The 24,055-nt window shown below is 42.6% G+C and overlaps 1 protein-coding gene across 1 annotated transcript in view; it reads left to right on the top strand.

Moving 5' to 3' along the window:
- The window catches only part of LOC150088385 (alpha-(1,6)-fucosyltransferase-like), a 118,502-nt gene that overhangs the window by 86,755 nt on the left and 7,692 nt on the right, over positions 1-24,055 (top strand). Inside the window, exons 8-9 of the mRNA XM_090370143.1 lie at positions 7,067-7,243; positions 14,795-14,948. Coding sequence (XP_090226269.1) covers positions 7,067-7,243; positions 14,795-14,948 — 331 coding nt within the window. The remainder of the gene's footprint in view (positions 1-7,066; positions 7,244-14,794; positions 14,949-24,055) is intronic.

Here is a 24,055-nt window from a genome sequence, read left to right as displayed (position 1 = left end):
TGCTAATGCTAATCACAGAGGCTGCTAACACAGCCATCAAAAGGATGAAATAATCACCAGGCGTGGTCTCATTGTGCTGCCCGGAGCTACAGAGAGTACAGATCGAAGTAAATACGCAGTCTAAGAGCAAGCGAGAAGATCCTGGCCAGCGGCAGAGGTAGAAATCCTTAAACAACAATCCTGTGAGGTCAGAAACGAATACACAGACCAGATAAGATCCCGGAAGAAACGTTTGTGAGAGGCACTACTCTCAAATACAGTAAATGAGTACCCCGGGGGGGTTGAAAAAAAGTTGTAACCAACAAATTACCCAAAAGGAGAAGTAGCATCCTATACAAAAACACCTGATGGCAGATACACTACATCCTGGCAACTAACAATAGATAACATCCTTAATACCACCTTCCAGAAACTTCCCTCCAACCACACACCACACACCTGAGCAACTTCACCTCTGTGAGGAAAATGCCCCTTACAGCCCAGCGCATCAGGAAGATCCGTTCACGCTTGTGGATCTCCATCTGGCATCCGCAAAAATAAGAAATAAGAGAACACCTGGTGAAGGCTACCTGGAGCCAGAAATTATCAAGAAAGCTGTGGAATCTATCTCTGCCACCATCCTGAACCAGGATATTTCCCCTGTTATTGGAGATCTGCATGGATCAGGCTTATACTGAAGAATCCGACAAAACCACAGGAACTCCATGAGCCATACAGACCCATAGCCGTACTACCTCCCATCTGCCAAACAATTTGGTTTCCGACGAGGATGCTCTACTGTGGACGCCCTGGAGTGTATAATAAATGCAGCCACTAACAGCAATAGCAAACACTTCCTGATTAATTCCATCGACTTCGCCGGTGCATTTGACTCACTCTGGTGGCCAAGTGTCCTCGTAGGACTCCGGGAGGCAAAAATTCCCAGCAGCTAGTACCATTGTATCCAAACCTATCTCTCGGACCCATAGCCGTACTACCTCCCATCTGCCAAACAATTTGGTTTCCGACGAGGATGCTCTACTGTGGACGCCCTGGAGTGTATAATAAATGCAGCCACTAACAGCAATAGCAAACACTTCCTGATTAATTCCATCGACTTCGCCGGTGCATTTGACTCACTCTGGTGGCCAAGTGTCCTCGTAGGACTCCGGGAGGCAAAAATTCCCAGCAGCTAGTACCATTGTATCCAAACCTATCTCTCGGACCGGAGGATCTGGGTATATACAACCTGCAGCCGACTCACCCGACCAGTCTTCCAGGGATCAATCTAGGGCCTCTCTTCTGGAACCTGGTGTTCGATGACTTTCTCAGCCAAGATCTAAATGGAGCAGACGCAGAAGCCTTTGCTGATGACCTGGTCCTGACGATTGAGGGGGCACAGCCGTGCACAACTTGAGACCACTGCCAACCGGGTCATTGGCACCCTGCAAGAGTGGGCAAAGAATAACCACTTAAGGATATCACCAACTAAATCATCGTCAATACTTTTAAAAGTTCCCTTGAGATCAGACGGCCACCTCAGATCAAAATAGAAGGAACCACAATAAAATTAACCACGGAGCTAAAATACCTAGGGATCATCCTCGACAAAATTCTGTCTTTGACCCCACATCTTGCTTATGTACAAAAAAGATTAAGAACTACTCAGCCCTTATTGCAAGGGCTGAGTAGTTCTTAATCTTTTTTGTACATAAGCAAGATGTGGGGTCAAAGACATTGTCCCTCTTCTATAAGGCGTTCTGCATCCCAGCCATCGGAAACAATACAGCGCAGTGTTCTACTCGCCATCTCCAGAGCATGCTTCACGGTCACCTCCCACGCATTGCAGGCCCTTGTGGGATTGCTACCCTAGGACCTGAAAATTGTCGGCTGTGTTATGCTATACCAATTATCAAAGGGTAAAAGCGTGACATGCATTAGCTTCACCACAGACAGACCAATAACAGCAACCTGGAGAAAAAACCTCTAACTACACACCTTCAGCAGCCCTGCAGTCCAGATGGGCGAACTCTCCTAAGGGACACATAACCAGGAAATTCATCCCGGACATTTCTCAAGTGTACCACTAACAGCCAATCTAGTTCTCATCGGAGCTGTACACCACCTTTCTTTTTACGGGGCATGGATCCTTTAATGCCAAGTTTTGGTATCAAGGAATCTCCACTATGCCAATACGGAGAAAACCAAGCGTGGTCCCACCTAATGCACGAATGTCCCCCACTTTGATGACATAAGATGCTGCTTCATCACCAATATACGCTTCAACCCGAAGTACAGGGAGAACCTCATATTATATGAAGAGGAGCACGAGAAGGCTCTGAGCTGTTCACCCGGCTGCGAGCAATGCTGCAACCTCCCCAGGCCTGATGCAGGACTTAAGAGCCGGACAAGCAACCAGCAAGAAGAGAAAACCACGACCACAACTCACGGGACCGTACTCGGCTTCCACAAAAAACTGTGTCTTGTGGTACAACAGTTACCACAAGACACATTTAGAAATTTTGTAGCATCCATGCCTCGCCGGGTACGAGCTGTTTTGTTTGCACGTGAAGGACCAACATCATATTAGGTAGGTGGTCATGATGTTTTGAATCATCGGTGTATTGAAGGTAAAGTAGTAGCAGAGATAATCTGAGTGAACAATAGCACCCAGAAATTTTGTTTGGGGAGCTTACGAGGGGGTATCAAAAAGTTTGTACCCTAACCTAGAAATAATAGCCCTAGAAAGGAGTAACTTCACAGGAACTTGAATCCTTTTCTATGTACTCTCCATGTATAGTAACACATTTCTTCCATCTATGGATCAGTTGTTTAATGCCTTGATCATAGAAGTCCGCACTTTTTGCCTGAAACCACAATTCAACTTCATTGATGACTTCATGAGACAAATCAAATTGGCGTTCACGCAATGCTTTGACATGTCTTTAGTCTTCGGGTCATACTGGTACACCGGGCATTCGTCATTTGTCACCAACCAATCAAAAAAAATTCTCAACATCCGCATTACCAACAGTTGGCGAGAGCATTGTATTCGACATTGCTTGTGCAAAGGCGTCAGCAAGCTTGGAACCCACTATGTGGAGACCTTAGACATGTGCAGATGGTTATGTAAAATGGGTCTGCGCGGGTAGCACGGTGATATCCCCACCCGGTGTGGGAAGGACGGTGACATTATGTCACCGTAACCCCCCCACACCGGGTGGAAAAGGTCTGGGTTCGAATCCCGTCGATGGCGCGAGGACCTTTTATGGGCTTTTTTCACTCCGTGGCTGAGTTAGTCGGTCTCAGGCATAGATAGCAAGGTTTTCTCTTCAGAAACTGGTGTTTTTCATCCAGCAAAACACATGCAATTAACAGACATAAGACACAGCACGGCAGAGGAATTTAATTATTCGGGTAGCCTAAAAATAATAATTTGGGTTGCTTTTTATTTTGTCATATAAAATGCTGTGGGCAGAACCATAACTAATTCTCACTGCGTCTGTGATGAAATAAATTGTCCCACATCTCTCAGTGAGCACCAGCTGCTCAACCTTTGCAACTGTCTCACTGTCTGTGGACGTTGATGGCCTTCCTTCTCTTGCCTCGTCAAAGACACTTGTACGAACCGCACTGGAACTCCAGTTTCCACTTTTTTACAGTGTCATAGGATGGACAATTCTGCCCATACACAGTTTTCGTTTCTTCGTTAATTTCCTGAGCTTTCTTGCCCTGCAAATGCAGGAACTTGATCACTGCTCGATGCTCCACTTTGTCAACTATAGCGTCCTTCCTCAGATTCCGGGCTCCATCTCTGGTGTACGATCACTTAGGGGAATGAAATTTCGCATGTTAGTTATTGAATATGTAGATAACTTATACTGAAAATGGTGTTTTCCTTCTGATGTTTTATGTAGGGTTGAAAACGGCGTATTCCTACTGATATTTTATCTAGGTCAGGGTACGAACTTTTTGATATCCCCTCGTATATGCTTCAAATCGGTAACTTTAACCAGCATCAACATGTGAGAGTACAATTACACGTAACAATAATATGAAACAAAATGTTCTCGGGGAACGTTACCTTACTAATCTGAGCGCAATTATAAAGGTAAAAGAAACAACTGATTGAATGATAAACGCATTCCTTGAGAGAGAGAGAGAGAATAAATATCCGTTTATACAGTGTCCAGTCACTTTATTATGACCATCCCCCAATGCAGACATCACACACGCCTAGTGAATCATACAGCGCATGTGTGAAATTCACATACTTCAAGCATATAAGGCTTGATGTTCGGCATTCGTGAACACAGTAACAGCCTCTGTCATGGGCAAAGCTCGCGACCTATAAGACCTGGAAAAAGGCATGATCATCTGCTATTGGACCAGAGGTGCCAGCATTTCCGAACAACGGACTTTGTGAAATGCTCACGCTCTGCAGTGGTGAAAGTGTATCAAGACTGGACGAATGAGACAGTTTTTACGATCCGATGTGCCAATTGTGGAGCCCCATGCGGCATTGATCCCAGAGGTGAATGTCGGCTGAAACTGTTGATCAGGACCGATCGGCGCGCTATTGTTGCTTAACTGGCCCCTTACCAGTAGCTATGATCACTGTACTACAAACAAGGGCACAAAACAGGCATATAGTGACGCAACTCTTCTTGGACGGATATAAAATCGAATACATGCAAATGTAATAGTCGTCCGACTGCACCAAGTTGCAGCAATGAAGTATTGCACTTGGGTATAAACAAGTTAATTAATGCGTACATTTAACAAGTTAAATGTACGCAGTGCGTTATTCAGGCATGTTAGCAAATAGTAATAATAAATGATTTATAAAATATATGAGCAAAAAGCAACGTATTTTTGTTCAAGTCAAAGAATAGTACTTCGTTGTCATTTGCTTCTCTTTCTCATTATTTTAAATCATTTCATTCAATATCAGTTCATTTCATGGAAGACTGCTGTACAGATTGTACAAATCTTAAAATCTGTGCAGCAGATTTTACGATTGCCATATAATGCCATACCGCTCCAATTTGTAACTCAACTGTACAAATTGGAGCGATATGGCATTAAGGGCAAATTACTGCCAATGGATAAAGGGATGGTTGAGTGGGAGATAGCAGAGGGTGGTAATAAATGGACACCGCTCTACGTGGACTAATGTTATTAGCGGAGTCCCCCAGGGTTCGGTGCTGGGCCCATTGTTGTTTTGTGTATTTATCAATGATATCGATGAAGGTATATCAGGCTTAATGTCCAAGTTTGTAAATGATACAAAGGTGGTTGGCAGAGTTGTTAATGACAGTAAAGACAGTATGCTACTGCAACAGGATCTAGAAAAGTTAGGCAGATGGGCTGAGAAGTGGCAACTGAAGTTTAACATTGACAAATGCCAAGTACTCCATATGGATAGCAGTAACCCAAGAGTACCAACTGTATGGTACTACGCTCAGGGAGGTGGAGAATGAAACAGACCTGGAGGTAATTGTGCAGTCAGATATGTATGAAGTTCTCTGAGCAGTGCAGACGGGCTGCCAGAGTAGGTCATGGAGTTTTGTCAATTATATATAGGAAGTTTGCTAGCAGAGACAAGGAGGTGATTATCCCTTTGTATAAGGCAATGGTCAGGCCACACCTTGAGTACTGCGCACAAGTATGGAGGCCTCATTTTAGGAAAATATGTAGGGTTGCTAGAACGAGTACAGAGAAGGGCAAGATTGGTGAGAGGAACAAAGGGGTGCGCTTACGAAGAAAGGCTTAAGTTCTGAAAGTTGCAGCATCTGGAGACTAGGCACCTGCGAGGTGATCTGATCGAGGTGTATAAGGCCTAGAATGGTTTGAGTGGGCTCAATGCTGGCTGGATACTTCTGCTTGCTCAGATTAAGAACGTGAGGGGGCATAGATTCAAACTGATGAAAGACAGTTGTAGAATAGATGTGCGGAGGTTTGCCTTTAGCCAGCGGGTAGTGGATTTCTGGAACAGAAGACAACCGCCGTCGCCGAGTGGTCAACTCGCGATTGCATAAGCACACGTGCCTTGAGTGACCGGGGTAGAAGTCCGTGACTGCTAAATACGGTGCTGTTTCTTGTATTCTGTCCATCTTGTGAACTGCTCTTACCGTTTTGTCGCCCCGGAGTATAAACAGAATTTTTTTTTTTTTATTTACTTCCATCTGCTGTGAAAGCTGATAGCTTAAATAAATTTAAGGCTGAACTAGACAAACATTTGGATGACCGGATGGGTGAAGTGGGAAGGGTTTTTTTTGGCTGATGCTGTATAAGCTTCCTGTCTTGCATCATATGCCTCAACTAATACTAATGCTAATTTATGTCGTATATAAGCTCTGAAATTGTCCGCATCTAAATTTAAGAAGTCATTCTTCTTCTTCACAGCCAATAAGATACACCTTTAATTAAAAATCCATGTTTTCAACTTTTTTTAACACATGGTATAAATCGAACACATGCAGCTTCACACTACGAAAGGAATTCGCTGCATATTAGAATAAACATAATACACGTTAGAAAAGTAACTGGCACAACACCTTAATTTCCCCACTTGTTTTAGAGCCCTTGTGGGTAGCACAGTAGGTAGGATCGCCGTCCTCCCTATACCGGCTGGAAAAGATCTCAGTTCAAGTCCAGTCGATGACATGAGGGATTTTTATGGGCATTTTTCACAACATGGCAGAGTTGTTAGTCGGTCTCAGGCAAAGACAGCATGTTTTTTTCTCCCAGAAACCCGGGTTTTTCGATTAGCAAACAGAAAATTTATCTCAAAACAGACAATATACACGGAGAAATATGGCCTTAGTCGCTGATGATCCTAAAAAGAACCCTACTACTACGTGTTTTAGAAGAATGTTTGTCACATCAAGTGCAGTTTAACGTTATTAACTTGGAGGGGAATTTATTCAAGTTCCTGTACAGACGGCGAAGTTCACTGGTTTCATCAATAAACATTAGTGACTAGAGCAGACTTGTACATAAAACGTGTAATTATATTACTTGTACATAGAACTCTTTTGAATGATTTTTTAACTGTCGTTCATTTTTTTCCCGTATTTACAAGGATTCACGTAAGACGAACGGACAAGATACACAACGAAGCCAGTCTCCACGAACTGAAAGCATACATGGATAAGGTAGAAGATATCTTCCTTCGTATGGAATTAAGTTATGGTCCTATGAAGAGGAGGGTGTACCTCGCTACCGATGACCCGAGTGTGGTTCAAGAATGTGAAACTAAGTGAGTTAGTACAGATCGTACATCTGAAATGAAAGAATCGTAGTGATTTCGTAACTTTAATTTTTTTTAGTATTCGCTGTACTTTCCTTTATATCCAATCACGACAAATTCATGGTATTGAGCCTTATATGCCCCTCCACCAGGACTTATTTTTGCTAGTTCCGAAGTCTGGGATGACAATTTCATTTTTACTGAAAGATATTTTTCGAAAACTAAAACTGCGCAGACAGTGACGGATCTATTAATGGAATAAACATTAATGAAAGAAACGTGACATATTAATAAATAAAATATCATTAACACAATATTACTTGTTTTATGTACAAGTAATATAGTGTTAATGAATGAAAATATGAGCAAAAAATAAACAAAAAAAAAGTATAATTTGAAAAATTATGAAAAAAAAAAAAAATAAAATAAATAAAGCGCTACATCCTCATAATAAGAAATACTAAACTAGAATCCCTTCAGATTGTCCATGACGGTTTGTTTAACTGCTTCACTGGACTTATGTGTTTCCGGTGCTGCTGGTTTCAAAACTACCAGGTGGGGTCTGGTTAGCAGGGTTTTCTTTTGCCCCGTTTTGGGGCATCCTATGTCCGTATTCACACTTGTGATATTTATGTTGTTCCTCAGCGCCTGTGAGTATGTGGGAACGCGCTGTGGCATTTGGTTCGTTCCACTGATTTGGAGGACCTCTAGATTGGCTTGAGCAATCTCCTTTTCAAGTTGCGTCTGGACTAATATCGTCTCCATCTTCATCCAGATGGAGACTATCTCTGCCCTAAGGGCCGCTGAAACCCTGTTTGTTTGTTCCTTGAACAAGCTCTCTAGTGCCGTTCGGAGGGCAAGGGACTGTTCCAGGGCTGTGCCCGGCGGTAGTGTCGGATCTAACGAGGTGCTCTGCGATTTGTCCAGGGGTTTCTCCCCTATGTTGTCTGCCTCTATCACAGGTTGTTCAGCAGGATCCTTATTCTCGCTTTTAGAGCGAGTCACTCTATCCATATTTGGTGTCACATATTTTTTGTGTTTTCCTTTGGCTGTAGTTGAGCCAGATTGTGCGAAGTCAATGTCCTCACTTTCTATAATTTCAAAGTTTTCGTTGTTTGCCATCTGTGGCTGCGATGCTCTTGATTTTCCTGCTTTGTCATCCGTTTCCGTTATCTTCGGATTAACGAGGTTGGAACGATTTATGGAATCCATTTTCTTTGGTCTAAATGTAACGGTAGTCTTAATTTCTTTTAATTTCTTTAATGTGGCAGCCAGAATAAGTGGAGCCGCCTTATAGCTTTGCTGCCTGGAGGATTTTACTTTCTATTTTTCAGACGGAAGTTGAGTCGTTTCCTATTTTGCCACAGGTCAAGCTACGGGCAGGGATTAACTCGGAGAGTGCCTGAACTTTTGACTGAGCGAGCACTTCCAGGAAAGCGTTGAGGGTGGGGAGATTACCCACAACTTAGTGTCCTCGGGCAATGAATAGCGTTGTTCGGTCAAGAGGGAAATGTGGACATTTTAATTCTTCTGTGCATAATTATTACCAGAATAGCAAAATCAAAAGTCACAGAACTGTTGGGACACGATCAGTGCCTTGTTTAGAAACACACAGGGTCACCCTCCCCAGTCAAGAGTACACTTCAACCGCGGTGACAGAGAAATATGTAGTTTGCCACCCTCTCCAGCGCTAGAACAATGCCGCCATGGTGAGCTGACACATTGTTACCAGCGTTGAATCGAAAACGAGTTGAAATGTACTAAAATACCCAATAAAAAGAGAAACAAATCTCACCGCTGTGATCCACTGATGAATATTACCCTTTGGGTACACAATTTGGATAACTGGCTTAATTTAAAACACATATTCCGAACACAATTTTGCGGAGCGGCGTACAACACGTCCGAACGGTAAGGCCATATTGGCGATCCGGTTAATGGGATACAAACCATTGGCTTCCTTGCATAGAGTCCAAATGAATTGAGCCTTCTTAACACAGTTCGGTTGACAATATTTTCACCTGTGGCTGCAGGTGCCCCAAGAGACGGTTGACGACGGGACATCAAAGGGTTCCGCCTTGCTGTTAGAGCCAGATAGTCGTCTGTTCTGGTTGACGTAGCCGTCAAAAGACTTTGGCCAGGTCTTCTTATAATGGTTTCTGTCTCCTGAAACTCCTTCCATAGTGCCGAGACGACACTGCGTAATACATTAAGTCAACTTGCCACTTTCGCCTGGGACTGTCCGGCTTCAAGTCTTCCAACGGCTCGCCATCTCAAAGAATCATCTAAACAATGGTGTCAAACCTTTTCCCGTTCAGAGGCTATATTCAAAATTAGATTTGTTCCGCGGGCCGCACTGAGCGATTTAAGAAAAATCAGTGTGTTCATTTTCCATAACTTGTTATATATAAAAGGAAGTTTCTGTTTGCATGTTATCGTTTTTTATTTTCAGATTATATATAAAAAATGTAAATTCCCAACACTTTTATGTGCCCAAATCTGTCAGTGATTCATTTTTCAGATTTTATTATAAAAATATGACTTATTGTTTTTTAAAAAAATGGTTTACTTTTTTTTTTTTTAAATACCTTACTTTAGCTTGTAAATGCTCACTTTAGGAAATTTACAACCTGAAAAGGATCACTGATTTTCAATATTACGGTGAATAAATAAATACAATGCATCTGAAATTGAAAATATTCAAAATTTTTTTAAGTACAAATACACAATAACATTTACCGAACAAAACTTAACATTTAATGAGATGATTGAGGCTGTATATTTTTAGATAATTGTTCAAACTTTTGGTAGAAAATTTGCGATTCTCAGTACGGAATGAAGATGCTCATCTGTTATTCTGTTTCTTTTTAAATTTTTGTTTGATTTCATGCGTGAAAATATTTGCTCTCAAACATACGTTTATCCGAACAAAGTAGCCATTTTTTCATGGACGCACAAAAATTATTCGCTTGCTGTAGGTTGGACATCACTGATCTAAACGATGATGACTTATCCTCCTGAGTACTGGAGACGTGGCTATCGCGCTGAGCAAGCCAAAAAAAAAAAAAAAAAAAAACGAGAATGAGGTTATAGCAGCCGGTGTTTTTATAGGCATGAATAATTCGCATAATGTCGGCTCTGTAAGGTGGTAGATCGATTTCTATTAGATACTCGGAATTTATATGTCAGGATGCCTATCATATCAAATATTCGGCTTCGACGACATTGGTCACAATAAAATATTCATGAAAATCATTTTGTTTTGTTAATTTTATCGAGCAGTGTATTCAACTTCCATCTACTTCTCCTGCGATGCGATAGGACACTATGGCCTCCATTGGGGTCCGTCTGAATTTCGCAAATTATGTATCGCCTAACTTGAATATGACCAACAATGGCTACTTTGCATTTCAAGGTCCGACGAGGCCCATGATACTGTTAGCCTTCACTGTTCACATGCATTACTGTTCGCGTGGTCCATGAAAACCCACGCGTAATTATCGGCAATGAGATATAACGGTACGCTGTGGTTTCACATCCAATTTCATAATTTTGTGTTTTTTTTTTTTGTTTCTTTTTGAATATATCGTACATGGACACTTCGTTATTTCATCAGTGAATGCACGGATATATGAGAATGCTTTGGAAATTCGGACTAGCGACAAAGCGGGGGGGGGGGTGGACTAAGCGAGTTCTCAATACGATAAGGCAACTCTCACTAGTTCGCCGCAGAGTTACTACACGATTAAGAGAACATTTGGGTGGGAAAAACATCGGTAACGCTTTTGAAACAAAATGCCATCTCACAGTCCAAAATTGAACCCTGCTGATTACAGGTTTTAGGATTATTTAAAAAGTTGCGTCCAAAGACATGACTGAAAAGATGTCGCATAACTAAAAGGTGCAATCCAAATAGAAATAGCGAATGCCTCTCCCGATTAGAATTCTTCTACTATTCATAATTTCAGTACCCAAAGCAGAGCGTTTACTGGATAAGAAAACGACATTTTCAATTATATTTGCAGCCAAGTAAATCGAAACACTGCAAAAAATCTTAGTTATTATGTTTCCTTGTATTTAGATTAATATGTTTTCTTTAAAACACTTGCGTATTTTTACGTGACCACTCTTTATGACAGTATGTTTCTTGTGAGCTCTAGAATGATCCAAAGTGTCTCACTATTGACCGGGCCAATCACCCAAATGCCGTTCCTAAATTCATGCTTTGCTCTCTCCTTCGTGGTAGCACAATTGATAGAATCGCCGTCCTCCCCACACCAGTGGAAAAGACCTCAATAAAAAAAAAAAAAAAAAGAAAATTAAGTAGATAAGAAAATACAAATTATATGATTCCCTCCTCACATAAATAGCTATCCAATTGACCTTTAAACTTATTCAAACAGTCAGCCTCAACTACTTGCGAGGGCAACTTGTTCCCGCAATCGACTCCCAGGCTAAGAGAAAACTTCAACCCTATCATTAGAATTATGACACCCAGTTCTGGAATTCTTTTAAACAGTCAGAATTCCACCTTCATTCATTTTACTAGTCCCGCTGAGAGAATTATTAACTTCGACCAGGTCACTGCTGACGTGTCTAGTTACCATATAATCGGAGTCTTTCCTCACACGGTCGTCCTTCTGCCGATCTAGCCATGCGAGTTGCCCGACTTTGGACCCTTTCAAGAAGCGCGATGTCTTTTTCAGATAGGGTCTCCATACTTGAACTGTAAGGACCTATCCTTACAAACATTTAATAAAGTTTCTTTATATTAGGAAGTTAATTGTAGTTTAAACAGTCAGCCCTCAGTTCAAATACCGTGTGTTAGGGAATATGGAATTTGAGAGTTTACTTCAGACACCCCATCTTTAGGCGTATCTCTTGTTGGAAAGAAAAAAAAAGACTCCTTAAGTGAGCCATTAATTGAAATGGACCGAAACTAATCCCTATAGGGAAGGGGGGCAAACACTCAATAGAAAGGGCACTAAGTACGGAAGTGCACTCTTAAAAATTTCATGGTGCGTCTAATAGCAGGTGTAGGGCGACGTAGTAGTGGATGGGGGTGTGAGGTCACAAGGAAGACCTGGAAACTTCTTAGCTGACCGGAACTTCCGTTTACCTTTCTAGAAAGTTCCAGAAATTGCTGGACAAACGGAAGTTCTCACATAAAGGATGGAAGACACGCCCACGGAAGAGGAGAGGAGACGAATGGGAATCACGAGGGAAGGGATGTGGATGTCAGCGATTGGCCAGAGGGAAAAGCGGAGGGAATTTTGAAGAGAACCAAGAGAGAGGTTTGTGAGGGTATTCGGGGAGAGAGTCGTGGTGAAGTTTGGGTGGTAGTTGCAGTCCTGGGAGAGAGATGGAAGCTGTAGTGAGAGAATTTGTTATTAGTACTTTGTGAAAATTCTAGAGTCGGAAGGAATGTTCCCTTGAAGAAGCTAATGCAGTCTATGGAGAAAGAAAGGAGAAACGCCCACAGAGAGTCCTAGAGGCAAATTACTCAACTGAGCAGTTGAGCGACTGGCCGACCCGGAAGGTATCTCAGTCCACAGACGCAACGCAGACCAAGAAAGGAGATAGAATCCTGTATTAACTCCAGCAGTGCAGTACCCACGGTAGGGAAAACCTCGGATAGATTGCTGTGTTCCCCGGATGAGCAACCTTTCGCCTTCCAGTCCACGCCTCGAGCAGATAGGAAGAGAGACCGAGCAGGGAGAAATGCTCAGCCAATTGCGTAAGTGCTAGAATAAGTACTGAAAAAAAAAAAAATAAAATAAAAAAGGAATAAAAACCTAACTTAGTAATGGAAAGGACTCTAGTAGAACGCTATAAATTTAAGGAGAGAATGCCAATGTAATACAAATATATAGGTATGTACAATTGTAATACATAAAGAGAGATAATTCAAATTAGTAGAGGGAATAAGAGTAATGCAATTAAAGTGTAAGTTAATCTGTAGTTGGAAGTGAAGTTCTGTCTTAATATTAGATTTGAAAGAAATGATCAAATAAATAACTAAGAATGGTTAACAATTGGGTAATAGATTACTAACTAGTGTAGAAGTAAAAGTTGATTTATTGTGAGTATATCTTATTTGGTTTATTTATTGTGAGTATATCTCACAATTATTTATTGTGAGTATATCTCACTATTTTGATTTATTGTGAGTATATCTTATTTGGGTAGAAATTGAGTAAGCAGATAGACAATTAAATGAGTGTCTAACACTAATTAAGAAATTGTGGATTAATTGAACGGGAAGGTAACTAATTAATTTTGGTTGATTATTGTTGACTGTTTGACCTGAGGTCGAAGGAGAGGTTTCTGATTGAATATATGTATTTCCTAATAATTTTGGGAATGGGACTCATAATGAATTATATTTGTCTGTTCATTGGCTGATAGTTGTTTATTGACTTACATGGACTGTTAAGGAGTAAAGAGACGGATTGTGTTGTGAGAGGTAATAAATACCTGGACCTACTGGAACCTATGTAGAACAACATGAAGAAACAAAATGATATATATATATATTAGAATTGGTAGTTTTTTTTGAAAAAAGGTTGACTTTGATTACAAGATATAAACACAGTTAATCGCTAGCAGTATAACAAGTTCCCACTAATTATTGTACTCAGTTAGATGTTGTTGCAAGTTTTTATGTAAGAAATGCCAATAAATATTGTTATATTCAACACATATGAGTTTGTCTGTCATTCTAAACATCAGCCAGTCCAGAGGAGGAATACTTATAATATTGTGACCCCCCTTTGAGTCTAGGATTTTCTGAGAATCAAACAAGTCAGGTGTTAAAGTGGGAAGGGTGAATAGGGGGATAATAAATATAATACTATAAATAAATAAATAAATTGAGAAAGAAAGCACCACAAAATTCCACCCCCCACAGAACACAGTGTTCCAAATGTGGTCTTAGAATTGCCTTATACAGTGGGATTATGACCTCCCTGTCTCTACAGGATAGCGTTCGATAAATCGACAGGACACCAAAGGCTTTCTTGGCTGCCTGTTTAAACTGTCAGAAAACTTCATATCTGCCCGTATCCCTTTCTTCCTCGGCTGTTTTTAATTCAACCCCATCCAAATGTATAATTTATTTGTGGGTTGCTATTCCCCACATGTAAGACTTTATATTTAGCCCATTAAAACATTGTTGCCACTGACCTTCTCTGACCATCTTTGAAGTCTGGTCAAGTCAGTGATGCTCCTAAAACCCCTACTACAACAACAACTTCGCCACACAATCACCGCTTCCGTCAGGGATGATCGAAAACACTTTTGCATCGCAATCGTTATAGAGTATAGAGCAACTTCATATAAGCACAATAAAACATAATGAAATGTGATTCGATTTGCATTGGAATGGCAAAAATGGCGTTTTAAATACGCGATGCCGAAATTCGATACTATTTTTCAAATACTCTAATTATGCATGAAATATTACACAACAGGTAAAATATTCAAGACTATCACAAGCATCTACAATTGCTAAACATTACCATAATTTTATGATAATTTTATTTTATTTTCTCTTTATAGGTTTACTTCTTATGATTGTGTCCATATTCCTGATGCAGCCCAAAGTGCATTTCGTGTAGATACACGAGGGACGAATAATTCCTCTTTGAGAGTTCTACAAGACTTATTCCTTTTGGCTCAGTCAGATTTTATTATTTGTACATTTTCCTCGGGAGTAAGTATCTATTCGTTTTTTACATTGAATTTGCAATTACAGTACAGTGGGCGGTCACTTTATCAGGTACATCTATCTTTTTCAAGAAATAGAGCGCTCCTCCAATAAGAATATCATGTGTTCATACTGTGAGATATAAGCGGGAAAACACGTAGGGTATACGTATGTGTGCAATTCAGTGCGAAAATGAGCAAGACGAAAGATTTAAGTTACTTGGAACCTGGCATGACTGTTTCGGAAACTACAGCCCTGCTGAAGTTTTCGCTTACGACTGTATATCCGTTGTGCCAACGTTGGTTTAATTAAGAAATAACATTCAGCACAGTAATCCTATGGTCGAAAAGAGCTCGTTGATGCAAGAAGCCAATGGAACCGCAAAAGAGTTGCGCAAAGTTACAGAAAAGTTACAGTTACATCAGTTAAATAACAACTCATTACGGTAGTGGTATCCAAAGAGAAATTTCACAACTTACAACTTTTCATATCTTGTCACAGATGGCATATACCAGCCAACGATCGAACCGGGATCCACTTCTGTCAACAAAAAACAAGATGGTACGGTTACTGTGGTATCAGGAACGGAAAAACTACACAATACCGGATTAGAAAAACGTTGCCTGATATGACGAATCCCAGTTCCTGCTGATAAGAATATAGCAAAAACAGCATGAGTCCGTATTGACAAAAGCAACGTAGGCTGAAGGCGGCATGTAATGGTATGAGGGGGTGTTTTCGTGGTGCACATTGGGTCCCTTTTAACCAGTGGAACAACATTTGAAAGCACACGTAATCTAGAAATTGTTTATGACTAGGCGGATCCCTTCACGTTACAATGTATCCATCTGTGAATGGGTTCTTCCAACAGAATAATGCGCCACATCACAAAGCCAAACCTGTACAAAATTGTTTTTTTGGTACATGAGAGCTAGTTCAGCCTGTTGTAGTGACCTTCCCAGTCACCACAGATCTTAACCCAATTGAGCACTTGTGGAATGAGGTGGAACGAGCACTTCGGATAGAGATCCGCAAATTTACAACTGCCGGAAGAAATTCAGTCAACATGGATTGACATCCCTGTGGCACGCTTTGAACACCTCTTGAATCCATTTCACAGCGAAGCCAGGCTGTTTTAAGTGCTAAAGGGACAAATACTCGCTATTAGTTACGTACCTAATAAAGTGGCCACTCAGTGTATGTTATTAGTTTTCCAGGAGATTAGCATTTTCCGCTATACCGTTCAGTATGCGATATGTCTGCAGAAGTGTGTTCATGGGATGATTTGCATATTTTTCTTTACTAAAAAGTAGCAAATTACAAATAAATGTTCCAATTGGAAAACCAATTCTTGCTCGAATATTTTTCCTTAATCGGCATTCCATCAGCTGCTCTTGGCTGTTGTTAAACCCCACCCCCGCCCCCAACAAATGGAAGAAAGAAATTTCTTCGTCCATCCTTGGTAAAAACGATAAACCCGCTCCTGTATACACACCCAGAAAAAAGGCACAAGCAAAAAATACAGGTATATTTTACTTATGATAAAAAGTGTATAAAGTTTTAGGGTCGATAAACTCAACGGAAATACCTACAAGAGCCCTGGCGATAGCACAATTAGTATAATCACCGTCCTCCCCCCACACCGGGTGGAAAAGACTTGAGTTCGAATCCAGTCAATGACGCGAAGAATTTTTCACAATGTGGCTGAGTTAGTCAATCTCAGGAGAGGATAGCATCTATTTCGTCCAGCAAACAGCTAAGATGTTATTATTGTAGTGTTTTAGCAACTTACGCCATATTGCGCCGTATATAATATGTCTGTAAATTGCGTGTGTTCTGTGGTCGCTTTTGCTGTGGTCGATTTGCTGGTTGCTGGACGGAAAAACCATGGTATCCTTGTTTGAGATTGACTAACTTAACCACGGTATGAAAAAGGCCCACAAAAATTGCTCATGTCATTAACGGGATTCGAACTCAGGTCTTTTCCACCAAGGGAGGACGGTTATTATAACAACTGTGCTACACATGAGTGCCAGAAAACAGCAAATTGAATACACTCAATTTACAGATATATTATATACACTGAGTGATCACTGAATTATGACTATACCTATGAAAACCGAATGCGATCCGTTCACCACGTGAGGTACAAGACTGCGGAGTTAGTCGACCCAAGTAGCATAGATAAGGTGTCAGGGTTCAGTAGGTAGTTAAATTACTAGCGTGATGGATAAAAGGAAGGATTTATCGGACTTTAATAAAGGACAGATTGTTGGTGCTCGACGAGCTTGTGCCTGGCGGCTCTCGAACACCCCACCAGCTGAACTGGTGGGGTGTTCGAGAGCCGCCGTAGTTAAAGTGTACTAGGACTGGCGTCAAAATGGTCAAACAATGACCCGACGGCAAAACTGCAGAGGTCAGAGAAAGGTTGGTGTTAGAGGTGAGCGCCGGGTTCGACGACTCATACAGGCGAACGGGTGGAGCACTCTTGAAGAGTTGGCTACCCAATACAACATGGGCCAACCCGGAACAATATCTGGCATGACCGACCATGCGTCGCACGCTCGCACGTATGGGCTATACCAGCAGACGACCCCTACGACATCCTCTCCTAACCAAGATTCATCGGCGTAAAAGACTCGCTTGATGCAAAGAGCATGCAAGTTGGACGTTAGAAGACTGGAAGAAGGTGTGTTAGTCGGATGAGTCACGTTATTTACTCCACACCGTGGATGGTCGTGTACGCATTTGGCGTCAACAACATAAGGCTCTTGATCCATCATGCATGGTATCAAAAGTGCGGGCCGGTAGAGGCGGTTGAATGTTGTGGGGCATGTTTCACTGGCAGGAACTTTGACCCCTGGTGCATGTGGAACAACGTATCACTGGTCTCCGCTATCGGCTGCACGGTAGCACAGTGGTATTGTCACCGTACTCCCCGCACCGGGTGGAAAGGGGCTGGGTTTGAATCACGTCGATGACGCGAGGAACTTTAGTGGGCTTTTTTATTCCGTAGCTGGGTTAGTCAGTCTCAGGCGTAGATAGCAAGGTTTTTCCCCCCAGAAACTGGGGTTTTTTCGTTCAGCAAAGCAGGCAAATCGACCAGAGAAAACACGGAATTTACAGGCAAAATAAATATATGTGTAGATGTAATCATTTACGGGCGACCCTAATACCATAATTTGTTTGTTTGTTTAGTTTCCGCTATCGTCAATTGCTTGCTACTGTGTACACCCCGCTACGTTACATCTTTTCCGGAATGGCGATGGTATCTTCCAAGATGACAATGCGCCGAGCCAATGGGCACTTGTTGTGCAGGAATGGTTTGAGGAACACAGTTCTGACTTCCAGCATATCGATTGGCCTCTGAACTCCGCCGATATCAATCCCATAGAGCACTTGTGGGACACTATGGAAAGGCATATCAGGCGTATGGATACACGAATCACCTCCATACCTGCATTGCTGACCGCATTACACACAGCTTGGTTGGCCATACCTCCCGAACGCTTCCGACATCTTGTTGAATCAATGCCACGTCGGATAGCAAAAGGAGGACCTACGAAGTATTAGGTAGGTGGTCATAATTCAGTGATCACTCAGTATATATACCGAGATATATGACATAGTTAGTCAGTCTCAGGCGTAGATAAAACTCTATAACCAACAACCTTATAAGGGAAAATATTTTACGCTTCTTTGAAATTGGGTTTGGACTATTTAAAGTTTGCACAGAAGCAATTAAGGCTCGAAGCCCTCATACGGATCGCAAGTTTTAAGGAGTGAAACACCTCGGGTTCAAGATGAGATGTGTCATGCAATCTTCGCCTAAAACCAATTAACTCGGCAGCGGTGTTAAAGAAAAGAAAAAAAAGTCCTGAAATTCCTCTCATCTAAATGGAAAATATTTCTCAACTTTCACCAGCAACAGGAATTTATCCTGGGCATTTCATACATCGTGTGAGAAACAGGCGACACATTATGCACTGAGCTAACAGCGAAGGCGCACCTCGTACGTATCAACTTAACTTCGTCGCCGTATGAACAGCCTTTTTACGAGGGTTGTTCAAAAAGTAGTGACAACACGATTGTTACAAAAATAGCCTGGGGGCATCTCATGTATGAGTGCCCTGCCTATGACAACAGTAGAATCAACTTTGCTACCGCAATTCAAAGGAATCCACGTAACCAAGAGTCCTCGCTGCTGCTCGATGAAAACATGTACAGGGCACTAACCGTGTATGCGCAGGAAATCTTCGCATTGAGGCTAGCCAAGATTGCTGAAATGAGAACAACATTGGATCATGCTGCCCAAGGGCTGAATCAGACTGGCGTGGGTTAGCTCCTTCTCCGCTAGAGGACACTGCCTTGACAACTTGCTAATCCTTTAAAGGTAGGAACACTGCTGGTACTATTCTGGTGCGGGACTGCTGGCACTCATCGAGTGCAGGATACTGCTGCAAACCACTTATAGGGTAGGATCAGCCCACACCGTTCTGGTGCGGGATTGGTGGCACTCTGGAGAACTTCTGAGTGCGGGATGCAGAGTCCATTGGCCTCTGGTGATCATGCAGGGGCACCTGTCCCCTGCTACTTTAACTCCCACTCTCAGACCCCTATTTTCACCTCACAAAGAGCGGACTGCTCCTTAACTTCAGTCCGTCCTCCTTTCCCTCTTTCTGTTCCTTCTAACTCGTACTCCTGCTCTGTTTTCTCCCCCCCCACATTTTTATATATATATATTTTTTATTTTTTTTATTTTATTTATTTATTTCATTTTATTTATTTATTATTATTATTATTTATTTATTTATTTATTCTTATTATTATTATTTTTTTCACTTGACCTTTGTCAGGAAGCTTAGGCAACCCTGGCAAAGGCCAGCCAGAGTATAATGGGCAGCCTGGATCACCTCCCAGTCGTGGTGGCGGGCAACGTAGGGTCCCACCAGGGGCTCTGCGGCCAAGCAGCCAGAGACACAACAACAAAACATAACACTACTCTGACAGAAACCAGACATTACACTTTTTCTGGCTTTTAAAGAGATTCTGTACTTCTTCACAAAGTACCATGGTGCAGATGTGGGAAACCACAGGTGGCGCCTTTCACAAAACACTATGCCACTATGCCACTATGTTACAAAAATAGCCACTGGAGCAACAGCAAATCATCGACAGTACGTAATCAAACTTATTACCCAGAAGCTACGGAACCATCCTTCACCGTGGTAGAGATGAATACGGCTCTGGCAAAAATGAAAGATGGCAAAACGCCAGGTGCTGACTTACTCGAAGTCGAAGTATTCAAGAAATTCGCCGAAGGCTACCCCACACACACACATTCTTGAGCCCCTTAACAGGTGCCTTGCTGAAGGAACTTTCCCTGTACCCTGGAAGACTGCTACTTTCAAGCTGATCCTGAAAAATCCAGATAAACCATCCCAGCTTCCTGCCTCCTACTGACCAATTGCTCTGCTCTCCGTTTTGGCCAAGCTTCTAGTTCTGCTATATCGGCTCTCCATCTCAGGAGCGGGCCGTCCTGCCCCTTCATTGGCACCAACGTTCAAGGGGCGCCTGAAAACCTGAAACTTAAATATACATATGAAGAAAACTTTAAAGAGGGGCGCCAAACTTCAGTTGGCACCCGGGCGCAAAATTGCGATTTGCACCCTGGTGCGATATATCCTAGAAACGTCCCTGCTTCATCTACTATACCAATCAGCAACCCCCCCCCCCCTCACCATGTCAGTTTGGATTCAAGACAGGCTCTAGCACCGAAGACGCTATACACAATTTAATTATCCACGTTACACAGACAACCTCAAAGTATACTTTAGCCATCATGGTGGACTTTGCTGGTGCCTTCGAACGACTGTGGTGGCCCAGTGTCCTTCGGAAGCTTCGGTAGGCAAACACGTCCAAGAACCTATACAATAGTCTAAAATCCTATCTCAGCAATAGAAAATTACAAGTTGTAAACAAAACCAGACTATCTCCAGAAGCTTTCACCGCGGTTGCCCTCAGGGCTCTGTCCTTAGACCATTCCTCTGGTCCATTGTTCTGGACGAGTTCCTGGGGTTGGACCAGGGTGTGGCCAGACCCTTGGCCTTCGATGATGACCCTGTCCTGGTGGTTCAAGCCGACACAAGAGCGGCACTGGAAGCAAAAGCAAACACAGCTCTGGAAAAGCTCCAAAACTGGGTAGCACTCCACAACCTCTCAATTTCTGGTGAGAAAAAAAACCGATTCTCCTTAAGGGAAAGCTACAAATACGCAGGCTTCAACAATGAAGTTAAATAACATCCCCATCCGTCGCTACGCTACACAGAAGTCAAATACCTGGGAATCTACATCGAAACCGGCCTTATCTTCCACTCTCATCTGAAGTACTTGTCCACGAAAATCCGAAAGTATGCGGCCATGATAAGGAGAGTCAGCAGAGCGGACTGGGATTTGAAGCATAAAGCTTTGTCTCTCATCTATAAAGCAGTGTTTCTCCCAATTATTTGTTATAGAGCCTCAGTTTAGTGTACAAAGGCCACCTGGAAAAGAACAAGCATAAACTTAATTCAATACAGAGATTCATACTGTTGTCTGTCTGCAGGGCATGCTGCGCTGTCAGCACCCCTACCCTACAAGTTACTACTGGATGCTTGTCGCTCTATCTTGAGGTGATTAAAATGGGCCTTTATCATTGATTAAAGAAGGGAATTCCGACACAGTTGTTAAATCTTCAAGTGGAGCTTACCAATGTCCTGAAACAAGAAAGAAAACGCATTTTCAAACACCTTCAAGGATGTTGGCAACATTCATGGGAAATATGCCAAAAGGAGAAATGACCAGTAGATTCCTCCCATCCATTGAAATAACTTTTCCAAAGTCCACTCCCTGGTTTTCGCCTGGTCTGAAAGTTACATTCCTCGTCACAGGACATGGACCTTTCAGCAGAAATTGGCAGCATGAGAATTGAAAGAAATCCGTTCTGCCACTGTGGCGAAGAGGAATCCTGGGGGGCACCTCATGTATGAGTTCCTTGCTTGCGATGATTGTAGGCTCAAGTTTTTTATTGAAATCCAGGGAAACCCTCGCAACCAGGAAACATACCTGCTTCAGGATGAAACAACATACAAAGCCCTAACGAGTTACGCGCAAGCTGTCTTTACTATCAGACGGGCAAAGCTTGCTGAACTTAAAGCTGCTCAAAACAACGACCCTCAAGTGCAAACACAAACTCTGATTGGATAGCATTTTCCCAACTGATAAAGATTGAGACTACTATGCTGGCATCATGGTTGGCACTCCTTGGAGTGCCGACTCCCAGAGAGTGCTTGGCCTTTGGTGCTCACACAGGGGCGCCTGCCCATGTGACTTTTGATCCCTTTTCCCCAACCCGTATTTCGCCTTACTCGGGTGGATTGCTTTCTCTATCTGCCCACCTTAGCTTTTCCCCCACATTCGGACCTCCCTTCCTCTTGTTTCCCAGGTCTTCCCTTCCCTTCTCTTCATTTTTTTTTAAACTTGGTCTTCATCCAGGAAGCTCAGGAGACCCTGGCGGAGGCCAGACAGAGAATAATGGGCAGCCTGGCTACCTCCTAGCGGTGTGTGCGGGCAACGTGGGGTCCCACCATGGGGCCCTGTCGCCAAATGCCAAGTCACACAACAGAACCTAACGCAATATGTCATATACAACACACAACATTTTTCTGGCATTTACAGTAGTATTGTATTTCTTCACAGTGTACATATGGTGGAGATGTGAGAAACCACAGGTGGCACCTGACCCTAACACTATGCACACTACGTTACAAAATTAGTGGACATTGCCTGGACTTTCGATAGCCCGTGGTGGCCGAGCGTACCTCGGAGGCTTCGGCAAAAAAAATGTTTCTACTAACCTATATAATAGTTTGAAGTGAAGTCTTCCCCATCCAACAGAAAAGTACGAGTTATTAACAAATATCAGACAGTTACCAGATTCGTCCAATGAGGCTGTCCACATGGTCCTATGTGCTTGGCTCGTTCCTTTGTTCTTGGTCTCTTGTCCTGGATGAGTTCCTGGGCTTGGACCTAGTGGCGGTGGGGAGGCAGAGCCCTTGGCCTTCGCGGACGACCTTGTCCTGCTGGTGCGTGGGGATACTAGAGTGGCCTTGGAAAAAATTGCAAATGGGGTGCTTCAGAACTGGGCAGCCTTGCACAACCTTACCATCTTGGGAGAAAAAACAAAATCTATTCTCCTCAAAGGCAGACTACAAATTAGAAGACTACTTACAATAAAATTAAACTTCACTCCCATCCGACTGCACACAGAGGTTAAATACTTAGGTATTTACATTGACTCGGGTCTTACTTTCCATACCCACCTGAAATATCTAGCCAAAATCCGGAAGTACGCCACCATGCTCAGGAGGGTGAGGAGGGATGACTAGGACCTGAAGCACAAAGCTCTGACCCTCATATACAAAGCAGTCTATGTCCCGATAGTTTGCTACAGTGCCTGCACTTGGCACAGACAAGCTACACTAGCAAGAAACAAAAGGAAGCTGGATACAGTTCAAAGGTTCATGCTGCTATAAATTAGAAGGAGTGCGTGCCGCACTGTTAGCACTCCTGCCTTGCAAGCTCTAACAGGATGTCAGCCACTCTACCTAGAGGTAGTGAGGCGAGGCCTATTCTACCTTAGGTAAGAAACATCAGCTGATACTAAATCTCCAGCTGGATCTTGCAAATGACCCCAAAACAGAGAAGAGGAGATTCACCCAACACCTAAAAGCGATATGGCAACAGAGCTGAGAAACCGCGCAGAAAGGAGACATCACGAGATGATTCCTCCCAACTATAAACCACACTGACCCAGAGACTCCTCCCTGGTTTTTGCCCTGTCTGCACGTGACATTTATTATGACTGAACACGTCCCTTTCCATCAGAAACGTACGGCTACGGGGATTGAAAGAGACCCGCTGTGGTTACATGAAGAAGAGGCCTGGGGCATCTCATGTGTGAGTGCCCTGCCTATGACAACAGTAGACTCACATTCTTTACCGCAATTCAAAAGAAACCCACGTAATCAGGAGTCCTCGCTGCTGCTTGGTGAAAATATGTACAAGGCACTAAC

This window comes from Mastigoproctus giganteus, chromosome 3 (genome assembly GCF_048544385.1).
Source record: "Mastigoproctus giganteus isolate SK-2022 chromosome 3, ASM4854438v1, whole genome shotgun sequence".
In the NCBI taxonomy this organism is placed as follows: Eukaryota; Metazoa; Arthropoda; class Arachnida; order Uropygi; family Thelyphonidae; genus Mastigoproctus; species Mastigoproctus giganteus.
The sequence above is the reverse complement of the archived record's forward strand: the minus strand, read 5'-3'. Positions and strand labels throughout refer to the sequence as shown.